General features: G+C 36.1%; 1 protein-coding gene across 2 annotated transcripts in view; it reads right to left on the bottom strand.

Moving 5' to 3' along the window:
- The window catches only part of LOC107731041 (active breakpoint cluster region-related protein-like), a 199,620-nt gene that overhangs the window by 160,490 nt on the left and 26,616 nt on the right, over nt 1–12,514 (bottom strand). The window contains exon 1 of one of the 2 annotated variants that reach the window (XM_016542018.1): nt 8,404–8,729. The exons of the other annotated variant lie outside the window; for it this stretch is intronic. Coding sequence (XP_016397504.1) covers nt 8,404–8,464 — 61 coding nt within the window. The 5' untranslated portion in view covers nt 8,465–8,729. Of the gene's footprint in view, nt 1–8,403; nt 8,730–12,514 lie in introns of those variants that run through there. 2 annotated transcript variants of the gene reach the window in all.

The raw sequence follows: 12,514 nt of genomic DNA, 5'->3' as shown, positions 1-12,514 counted from the left end.
CACCAACTGTTGTCTTGAATATTCTATTATCCCTTCGTTTCTTTCTCTCCATACATCCACTAAATCACATTTATCCATCATATTTCTTAACCCTCTACCGCATGCATTATGATAGACCTATAGAAAAAAATATTTGACTTTTCTTAGAATGGCTTAACTTGAAGTGCTGTAAAAAAAAAATAATTATTAAAAAAATATTATTTTAAGGTACTTTATGATATGTTGCCATACGGCAACAGCATACAATAGTGGATCTAACTTAGAATAAGTGTAAGTTTACTTATAGTTAATATTTTTCAAAAAACTGCATGTCATGTGACTTAACCAAAGCACATCATTAGCTAAACTAAGGTCTTCTCTTTCCAACAAAAAAAACCGAGAATGTTCTCTTAAAGAGACAGTGGCAAGGAAATGAACACAAAGAGCATGTTGCCATATGGCCACACCATGCGGTAGAGGGTTAATACATTTTCATTGAGACTATATGAATAATTTTCGCTGATGTTAATGTAAAATTGCATAAACTGGGTAAGGATTTGTAGTTCCCAACATGCTCTGTATAGGACTGGATGGAAGACTGAATATTGAAATGAATGCTTTATTTTGTACGTTTTCATGTATGTGTTTATTTTGTATGTGTTCATGAAACAAGTTCTAATAGTCGGTCATTAGTCTGGGTGATACAGCGATATATATTGTAGATAGAGCTGCATGACACACATCAAATTATTTAAATATTACAAATGTACAAATTGTGATATGCATATCACAGTGGCATATGCTAAATTATTGCAACTGAAAGCGACTGAAAGATTTTACTTAAAAAATTTTATCAATATTTTTCAACTCAAAAGTAAATATTCATACAATGTAGTTATTTTAATACATTTTAAATTGTTATTTTGTAAATAAATTAATAGATCAAATCAAACTTACTAATGCTTCCCAATCTCATTTCCGTAAGAAGTTGTGGCGTGACGAATCTGCATTTTGATGGATAATAGCCTATAGTATTTACTGCTTGCCTGTTGCATGGCGTGAATGGATATTCACTGTTTTTACAACGTACAACAACTGCAGAGAAATCTGGACTTAACCAAAATTAAATCAGATGAAGATGCCGATGCTGATGCCGTGCTTGATGACTCCAGACCCGGACAGTCTCATAAAGGTGATACGCAGGACGCTCCACTGTAGCGGCTGGGTTTTCTACAGTAACATCAGGAAGAGGACCATTTACATCCAAATGTTATTTGATTTACACAAAACAAAACCCAAAAATAGATTTTACAATACAAACTGCTTAATCACCTATTTTCAGTAAGAATTTCTAAATAGACTATGAAGTGTTTGTGTGCCTGATATTATGCATTAAACTTGAATCATGTCCAGTAGATATCGGTTTTAAAGCAGTGTGTGAGAAATTCACTCCTTGATTTGTTTAAAGGGATAGTTCACCCAAAAATGAAAATTAGCTCATGATTTACTCACCCTCAGGGCATCCTAGGCGTATCTGACTTTCCTCTTTCAGACGAACACAATCGCAGTTATATTTAAAATTGTCCTGGCTCTTCCAAGCTGTAATGGCAGTGAATGGTGCCCCTGTTTTTGAAGCCTAAAAAACTGCATCCATCCATCATAAAACTACTCCACATGGCTCCGGGGTGTTAATAAAGGCCTTCTGAAGCAAAACGATGCATTAGTGTAAGAAAAATATTGATTTTTAAAAAATGTATAAACTGTAATCTCCAGCTTCCGGTCACTCAAGCAGGCGCGTTTATGAAAAGATGTTCGAAGATTTTTTAAAACTCTATATTTTTCTTACACGAACGCATTGTTTCGCTTCAGAAGGCCTTTATTAACACCCCGGAGCCATGTGGAGTAGTTTTATGATGGATGGATGCAGTTTTTTAGGCTTCAAAAACAGGGACACCATTCACTGCCATTATACAGCTTGTTGGATTCGTCTGAAAGAGGAATGTCAGATACAGGATGCCCTGAGGGTGAGTAGCCTAAATCATGGGCTAATTTTCATTTTTGGGTGAACTATCCCTTTAATAAAAGCCTACTTTGATATTCTGTTGGCAAACGTGTTTATAGTGCATTATTTTCAACATGTTTATATAGCGCATCAAAAATAGGCATAGCGCAAGTAATTAATGTGCGATGTATCTGGTTGCCATGACATCCTCACGCGCTTGCTGCTGCTCAATATAATCACAGTAAAAACATGGAGTGTGAATTTGTAAGTTTACTATAGAAAAACTAAAATGTATTTAAAAAGTGTGACTGACCAAATCGACTGGCTTGGTTTGGACCCCCACAAGCTCAAACGTCAAGCTACGCCTATCAAGGCAGATAAAAGAGAACAGACTGTGCATGTGACTTGGGGTTGTGTGTACCTGAATGTTCTTGATGGTAAGTTTTCAGGTTAATATAACTAACTATATACTGCATTTTTCTTCAATATTATGCAGCCCTAATCGTAGCAACGGCATAAAGTGTCAATCGATAGAGATTTTGCTATATCATGTATATTGCGATATGTAAATAATTTATATCCACGCAGCACAGTGCTACTTATCGACACATTAAACTAAGAAATATCCATGAATGATGATATAATAAAGTGTGGGACATTATTAAGCGAAATTCTTATATTTAATAAATAAATTAAATTAGAATAAAAAGACCGTGTTCCCAATCAAATAAAATCAGTATTAACAAAATCCATCTTAGCACTGCAGAAGTGGCACAGAAGCTGCATCGGAAATGGCATTTAGATGTATTTACTATATACAGACTGTTAAATGAAGCTCAGAGGTGGCTTAATTGTGAAATGATTTTAAAAAAATGAAATTATACTTTAAATATGAATACATTTCAAAAAGCACATTTCGAAATTTTTGTTGACAAAATAAAACAAGAACAGACCATGCGAATATTGCAGCTAAAATGCATCTCAAAATGTAAACTTGTCTATTGAACTGTTGACAACTGATATTCAAAATTTGGGAATATTTGGGAAAAACAGCACACTTGCTTGTGTGATTGCTTAACTATATTTGGTTTATTATAAGAAAACACTCATGGGGGAAAAATAGCCCAGTACATTTTGAATTTCAAGAGCATTCTAATTGTATTTTAATAAACTACATCACACATGCACTCCCTTGCAAATACTTTATATACATAGACTTAAGTTCTTCATTGGAGTGATATGATTTCAAGCTAAACAACATTCTAGTCTTCACTCACTACAGCAGGATGTGACCTCAGCATGAAACTAAAGAGGAACTACAGACCCACTAACATCAAATCAGTGCAGCATTATGTAAGAACAAAAGAGCGACTGTCTCTACTAGCTTCAGAACAGTTCTGAGATTGCATGCTGCTGAATTCAATTTTAATGTGGTAAATTTATAAGGATTAACAACAGATAAATTATTATTATTATTATTATTATTAATGAAATTGTCTTCCTTGTTTTTGAAACTATATTAGTGTAATAAAAATAAATACTGGAAAAAATTCTGTAAATTAATATTTTATATTCTGCTTCACATCAAGCCTAAAAACTCAACTTAAATACACCTTCTTTCAGACCCCTGACCCCTGCACACCTCTCAAATCACTGTTAAGAGCCTCTCCAGTCAGCAGAATTACACAGACTCTACTGCTCGTTCACACACTTGACAACCAGCTTTAGTACTGCACTTGTGTTCTTGACTAGCTGCTTTAATAAATGCCACTAGCACAGTATGTGCACTTTCTTGTAAGCGGGTTTGCTGAGAAAACATCCGTAAATGTCAATGTCCCTCCTGTAGTAGGTATGTCTCTCTCTCCCTCTCTTTCTCTCTCTTATGTAACAGAGCTCTTCTGATGCTCGTGTACAGTCACAAGAGAGCAACTGTGCTCAATATTGCTGTGTGCCTCTGAAACTAATTGACACAAAGGGAATTATGATGGGTATTGTGGACTACAGGATGATAAAGATGGCTGTATGAAACGGTTTACATTTGAGAGTCCTTTGTGTGCCTTGCTAAGATTATTCTATGGGACTGAATGACACCTAAAATCATGTGGCTTATTGATAAGAGGTGTGCTAGTGCTTTTCTAAGTTAAGAGATTAGCAATTTTGACCTTCCAGATGCTAAAACTGCAGAAAAATATAAGGAGTGAATTGAGTAAAATCCAGTGACCAGAACATCCTAGAGACTTAAAGCAATAGTCCACCCAAAAATCTTTTTTTTCACCCTCATGTCATTTAAAACATGTATGATTTTCTTTCTTCTGATGAACACAAAAGAAGATATTTTGAAGAATGTTAGTGGCCAAACCGTTTTGGTTGCCATTGTCTTAGATTTGTATTTTAGACTTGTATTGTTTGTCAAATTCCATACAATGGAAGTCAATAGGAACTGAAACTGTTAAGATATCAAAATTCTTCAAGGGTGAGTAAATGATGACAGAAGTTTCATTTTTGGCTGGACTATCCCTTTAAGTGTGGGCTTTTTTCTGCCCGTAAGCAACCACCGACAACAACCTAGAGCAGTTAAGGTATGGTCACGTTTGAGAAATTTCACATCAATTTTGCATGCAAAAAAGGTAAATCGTCTATACTGTCAAGTATAGCAATGTATGAAGCCCCGCTCTCTCACACAGAAGTCACTTTCAAACCAAGCAGATGTCTGTTGGTCAATGTGGCAAATTTTCATCACCAACTGAACCCAATGTGAAATCTGTGTTGGGAATTTTTCAACTTCCAGACTGTGTAGATTCCTATTGAAATTACTGAATTTCATTGCAAAATTTCACTGAACAACTGTAAATGTGACCACACATTTACAGTGCATTTTGACTCACATTTTCCTCAAATTCTACTGAGTGCTTTTCAAAAAGGGGTTTTTAGTTTATAAAAGGGTTTGATTACAACAAATTACCTTGATTTATTACTGAAAAGAAAGGAAAAACACCCCCAGAGAGAACAAAAATGGAAAAGAGTGTGTCAGTATCTAACAGCATCACAACTACAGCTCTACAGAGTGCTCAACTCACTCCAGATAACATACGTAACACCAATATGATAGCTGGGAGACTCTAAAGGAGAGGATTTGAGTGTGAGAATGTGTGTGCGTGCGTGCGTGTGTGTGTGTGTGTATGTGTGTGTGTGTGTGTTGAATCCGACACACAACAGGAATTCAAAAAGAGATGCAGATATACAGGAAGTGACAGGAGGATGGAATATCTCAGTGAGAGAGAATAATCCCACGAGACGCATGTTCTACCAGCCTGATTCAGTCTAACAAAGAGAGTTTGACCACAGCTGCTGGACCTGAACACACACACACACTCCACATCAATGTCTGACTAAGTTTGCTGCCTCTCAACCACCCTGAACAGAGGATACCATGACAACAGAGCAGAGAAAGAGTGTAGAGGGGGCAGGAGATGATATCAGCGAGGCAAATGGAGAAAATGCTGTGAGGAGGTGGAAGACAGATCCACTGAGATCAACTGAATATATGGCTGTAATAACCAGAATCAATTTACATTCTAGAGACAGACCTGAAATTAACAGATAAACAAACTGATGAAGAGATACATAAATACAACGATGACTAATGAATTTTATTTTTATGCTTTCATGAGAAAAAAATCTGGCAACGTGAATTCCCCATTGGCATGTTATGAAAACATCAAATAGGATTATATTTGCTGCTGTTAATATACTCTCACTACTATTGATATTAGTCTCTACGGAAACATCACGTCATTTGAAATGTACATCCTTTATTAAGCAAGAAAGCCTTTTAATATTTAATAATGCCTATAAATTATTAAATGGCTGTACTTTTTTCCTTTTTTAACAAGGCTGTACCTTCAGTGCTGAACAAAAACGGTTCAAACAATAAAAACAGAGTCAAAATGAACCCCAAAACACTGTTATTGTTACAAAGCAGTTAATGAGTCTTGTTAGTGTATGTTAATGAGTGGTGGGGTAATTTGTTAAAGAGCTCATGGCTGACAGAGACTGAGGAGGGCTTTGATTTGGGTTTTTGTTTTTAATGGTCTCTTCATTGGTAAGGTCATCAAAACCAGACAAAAGCTGAATGCATCCTGCTGAAGAGATGTTTTACCCCTGTGAGGTAATTTGCTCTGAAAATATCTACATATCAGGCGCTGAAGTCTCTCACTGTTCTCTTGCTCTTTTGTTCTCTTAAAATCTCCTTTTCTTTCTCTATAAAAAAAAAAAAAGATACCAATATTTGTAATCATTTTTTTTACTGAAATAATCAGTGTTCTTTCTCTACTATGGTGCTCAAAACAGGCTGATGAACACATACCATGAACCATGGTTAGTAAAACAACTCCTGCTCCCTCAGTCCTGAAGCACTGACATGGTAATATTAACATGCACTAACCTCTCACACACACACACACACACACGTCATGTGAGGGTGTAAATATGGGAGGATGAGGGGTGAAACTAATAACATCTTGTGGGGCGATTGCCCCTTTTCCTGAATTACCAATTATATACATTATCATACAGACCCTCACACACACACACACACACTGTCACTCATGCACAAACACACACAAATCTCATATAATTCAGTGTGAAATTACGGAGGGGGGTTGTGGTAGATTAGTGCCTTCCTGGTTAACTCCTCAATGGATTCTCTGTAGTGAATGAAATAAGCCCTCTCTCTCTCTCACCGCTCCATTACCTCTCCATCCCTGCGTTTCTGCCAGGCTTTCCTCCATTTAACATTCTCTGAAAGTCCTTTATGTAACTCAACCTTACAGCCAGAGCAAATGAATGGCAGACTAAACAACCACAACAAGTGCATCTCCTCAGTCCAGCATTACCCACAAACCCCTGCTGACCGCTTCTGCCCACATGACTTCCACCCAGAGATAAAGAGCCCATCTGACTGTAAACAGTCAACACAACATTTGATTATTCATGAGAACAGCATGTACTTTGGGTCTCATACAAACAAATTTTGTATACCAAAGTCAACCATGGAAATGATGTATATTTTTATGTGACCTGAAGTGATAGGAAATGGAAGGATGAGAGGGAAGAGAGAAGAAAAAGAGAAGGTAGACAGAAGTGAGGAGAAGACAGGCATGAGAAAAGGAAAACCATAGGTGACAAATGATAAGAGAAAACAGGGATGAGAGAAGAAAGGGAAAAGAAGTAAGAGAAGGAAAAGAGAAGGTAGAAAAGGGACAGGGATAAGAGAGGTGGAAAAAGGGCAGAAAGATGGAAAAGGTAAGAGAGAAGGAAAAGAGAGGGAAGACAGGGATGATAGTGGGAAGAAAGGGAAAAGAGAAGGAAACAATATAGAAAGATACAACATAAGACAAGGATGCAAGAACAAAAAAAGGGAGAGAACGACAAGAGAAAAGAGGGATGAAAGAAGGAAGAAAGTGAAAAAAGGTTAGAAAGAATGAACAAAGAAAGTAGAAAAATGAAGAGAAGGAAGAAAGGAATGAGAGAGGGAAAACGGAAACAAAGAAGGAAAAAGAAGTAGAGAGAAGGATGAGAAACAGGGATGAAAAGGAAACGGTGTTATTTTAGCATTATTTATCTTATAATATTTAGTAATATTTTGAATTAGCTTTTATTTTCATGTTTTCTTTTCTTTTATTTTTTTTAGTACTTTAATAACTAATTTCAGTTAGTTGCCAAGGCAACATTTCTATTTTTTTATGTTTCTATTATGTATATTTTAATTTATTTAAACTTTATTTCAATTACAAAAAAACATATTTTTAATAGTTTTTAATAGTTTTAGTTAACAATAACAACACCGGAAGGATGACAGGAAAGAAAGAAAGAAAGAAAGAAAGAAAGAAAGAAAGAAAGAAAGAAAGAAAGAAATTAGGTGGTACAAGGAAAACAAGGAAAACATAAAAAATAAAAGAGGAAATAAAGAGAAAAGAGGGAAGAGAGAAGGAAAAAAAGAGGGAACAAAAATAAAGATGGCTCAAAAAGGGGGAAAAGAAAAAAGAAGGAAGAGAAAGGAAAAAGACAGGAGAAAGGGAAGACAAGAAAAATTTGAAGAAATAGGAAAAAAGAAGGAATAAGTAGGAATGACTTGTATAGTCAGCTGGACTTTTTACTTACAACAAAAGCACTGAAGTGATACTATAGTACTAGTGACATATATTGGTTAACAGGGTACTTTGATATATACCACTGTACTTGTTTAATAAGGCCTGACAGTCATCACAGATCAAACAGTTAGTAAGTACAAGATGTCTGAGAGCCTCATTCACATACAGATAACAATATTAGCACAGGCAAATTCAGCACAACTCACATACACACACACACACGCGTGCAGAGATGCTGAAACGAGGACGAAAGAGGCAGTTAGTACATACTGCTGTAGAGCGTGTCTATCCAGGAGAGCCTGGGCAGCTCGCGAGTGCTCAGGTGCTCCATCCCCCCGCCTGTCGTCTCCTCCAGTGCTGCGCCTCCTCCGAACGCTCCCCCGCTCTCTTCACTTTCTCTGTCACTCCCCTTCACTCGCCTGCCACCACTCGCCTGATCTCTCCTTACTGATTATGAAGGGAGCCAAACATATCTGAGTTTGATATACGAAGCTGCTGTGTGTTGCTGAGGAGAGATCCACGCGTCAGTGTGTGTGTCCGTTTGTACTACGGCACCTCACATGGAAGACAACAGGCTGGAGCCGATCGCTGCCAACGGTTGCTATGGGAAGGGGAGGCACTCCTCCTCCACTCTCTCTCTCGCTCACTCACTCACTCAATCCTCTTTTCTTTGATCCATTGCCTCTTTCCTGTTATCTTTCATCCGCTCTTTCTTTTTCATTATCTTATCTCTAATTAGTGGTGCTTGCTAAGGCAAGTACACTATTACTATTGTTTATACTTAGGATTAGGGATTTGAACAGACGCTTAACAATAATATTGAAGTTCGTAACTCAATGCCTGACTTTTGGTGATTTCGATTTTCACTTAGTGGATGATAAAAACAAAACATGTGGAAAAATCCCTAGACTTAAGATGTGGTCATTAAGCGAATTCTCGTTGAAATTTCATGGTCCATTGTCTATAGTCAATAGTGCAGTGATATATGTAGACAGTCAAACCAAGCAGAATTCTGTTGGTTAATGCAGTCAGCTTGAACTTGTTGCAAAATCTGTGTGGGGTAATCTTTTGCCTTTATGCAATATTCCTGATTACATTAATTCTTAAAATTCACTGAAAAACTGTACATAAGTCCAAACCTGTACAATGAAGTCACCAAGTCATATCTGGAGACCAGAATATCAGAGACTTAAAGGGATAGTTAACTCAAAAATAAAAATCCTGCAATAATTTACTCACCCTCATGCCATTCTGCAGAACCTGAAAGAAGATGTTTTGAAACAAAACAAACCATTTTGGTGACCACTGAGTTCAATTGTACGAAAAAAGAAAAAAAAAACACTGACACAATTCTCAAAATAACTTTTTTTATGTTACACATAAGAAAGAAAGTCATGCAGGTTTGGAACAACATGAGGGTGAGTAAATAATGATGACTTTTTGATTTATGGGTGAACTATCTCTTTAAGAGTGGGCTGTTTTGACTTGGGCCAGTATGCAAACACCTAGCAACCTCCCAGAACACCCTAGCAACCACAGATGATATAATTCATTCAAATGCCTCTTCTTCTCAGGCTCTACACTTCTCTGTTCTCTCTCTCTCTCTGAGCAGCTCTGACATTAAGAATCCTCCACAGGGATTTGGGGCAATGTGGCAACAACCCCCTCCTCTCCAAAAAACACAGTGCATGTGTCAGGGCTGGGCAATATAAAAAAATAATAATAATAATTATATATATATATATATATATATATTATGATTATTGTAATATTTATAACGTCGCTTATTTATCACTGCAAATATATTCTAAATATTGAATATATTGCTCAGTGTGTGTGTTTACGCGTTTTGAAGAGAGAGCAGGAATGCTAAACCAGAACCGCTAACCTCAGGAGAGGAACGAAAACACTGAACTCTGGAGGAGAGGAGATGGATGGAGAAACACATACAGCAGGAGGCTGGTTCAAAAACATGAAAGAATGAGGGATGCAGATAGATGGAAGGAGAGAGGGAAGAATCCACTGAGGAGTGTGTAAGGTCTGGAGCAGACGGGCCATGTCAAATCTCTCTCTGTCGCTTCCTGTGGCAGCTCATCATCTCATTCTCACTGGTCCTGGAGAGGCTGATGATGCTCATGTTGAGCTCATGCTGTGTGAGATATGCATAAGGACGCCCATCTCACACTGGCACTCTCTACATACCAGATACATCCATACAAATGTAGGATACGAAAGTATGGCAGATGTAATGTGATTCCCATGTGTCCAGGGTGTCATACAGCATATGGATCAAAAGGAGAAACTGTCTATTATTATTGGTTGAATAATGCATTTGTAGAAGTATTTCAGTTTCAAATCTGAAATATTTTTTATGCATTTCAAGCTTAATATCAAAATAAGTCTAACAGCATGAAAAATAATGTGTTGTGACATTCAGTCATGTGGTGAGGCACTGAGGCAGTATGTTTTTCTGCCATGTCACATTAATCCATCATGACATAGTACACAGATTATAACTGCACTGTACTTTAGCAATAACTTCAAATGAAGCTAAGTTATCAGTTATGTTTTTTAAATTTGTTTAAATAACCTCAGTTAAATAACGTCCAGTTATCCACATAAATATTGTTATTTTCCCCCTTCTGTTTTCTGTTTTTTTTAATACTGTCACCACAAACACCATATGTTTCATTGCAAAAGAAAGAAAGAAAGAAAGAAAGAAAGAAAGAAAGAAAGAAAGAAAGAATTGGTCATGAGATATTTTCTCTGCACTATTAAGAACACATATATAGAAGTATTTCAGTTTCAAATCTGAAATATTTTTTATGCATTTCAAGCTTAATATCAAAATAAGTCTAACAGCATGAAAAATAATGTGTTGTGACATTCAGTCATGTGGTGAGGCACTGAGGCAGTATGTTTTTCTGCCATGTCACATTAATCCATCATGACATAGTACACAGATTATAACTGCACTGTACTTTAGCAATAACTTCAAATGAAGCTAAGTTATCAGTTATGTTTTTTAAATTTGTTTAAATAACCTCAGTTAAATAACGTCCAGTTATCCACATAAATATTGTTATTTTCTCCCTTCTGTTTTCTGTTTTTTTTAATACTGTCACCACAAACACCATAAGTTTCATTGCAAAAGAAAGAAAGAAAGAAAGAAAGAAAGAAAGAATTGGTCATGAGATATTTTCTCTGCACTATTAAGAACACATATAATTGAAATAAGTACCATTCAAAAGTTTAGGGTGGGTATACAACTCAGTTGTATACAACTATTTGGGTCTGTATACAACTCAAAGTCTCTTGTGTTTAGGCTGCATTTATTTGATCAAAAATACATAAAGTAATATTGTGAAATATTATTCAATTTAAAATAACAGTTTTCTATTTTAAAATATTTTAAAATGTAATTTATTCCTGACATGGCAAAACTGAATTGTCAGCATCATTACTCCAGTCTTCATTGTCACATGATCCTTCAGAAAACATTCTAATATGCTGATTTGGTGCTCAAGAAACATTTTGTATTAATGTTATCAATGGTGAAAAAAGTTTATCTGCTTATTTTTTTATTGTTTTTTCCTCCAAATATTTTTTTACTGATTGCAACATTTAGAATGGTAGTATAGTGTTATTACAGTTTTATTATCAGGCTTTTTTTTTGGATTGTTGGCCATGACATCACAATTATTGGCTTTCCATTATTGGCCAGAATTTGGACATTTGTGCATCCCTAATATTTAATGCTTATAGAACATGCATATGATTTAACTAAAAAATAATAATAATACTAGTATCTTAATAGGTCTGGGAAATAAAACGGTATCGATATTTATCGAAGGTACTCCATCGATAACGATAGAAAAAATGTTCAATATAGCGCAAGATATAGGCATGTGCTATGAGTGACGCAGACAGCACACACAAACACGAACATGAGTGCTGTGCCTGCCTGTGATGAGGAGATTGTGAATAAAAAAATTATATTAGTCGAATTTAAAATAAAAAAAATTGCATTTGAATGCACAAATGGTACAGTTAAATGTTAGGTGTGCGTCAGGGAGCGTCATCAGTGGCGCGCGAGATGCGGTGATGATGATGTAAGTGACGTTGTTGCATTTTAATGTTTTGTTAGTCTAGCGAACGAGACGTGCCGCTGCTGCGTTATTCATTCAAAATATTAGAGAAAAATAGAAGCTCAGTGCTTAGAAGATCTTGATTAGGTGAAAACCGAAACCAAGCCATTCACACAGAACGCATATTCAGCGCATTTTTTTTAGACTGACAAATACGACTGCTGCACTCGTGTCACACAAGAGATGTATAGAAAGCCATGCAAAGTTAAAACAGTTTAAACTTTTAGAAAACA

Source organism: Sinocyclocheilus rhinocerous, unplaced genomic scaffold, assembly GCF_001515625.1.
Source record: "Sinocyclocheilus rhinocerous isolate Xijiao unplaced genomic scaffold, SAMN03320098_v1.1 scaffold157, whole genome shotgun sequence".
Classification (NCBI taxonomy): domain Eukaryota; kingdom Metazoa; phylum Chordata; class Actinopteri; order Cypriniformes; family Cyprinidae; genus Sinocyclocheilus; species Sinocyclocheilus rhinocerous.
This window is presented reverse-complemented; position numbering and strand designations above follow the sequence as displayed.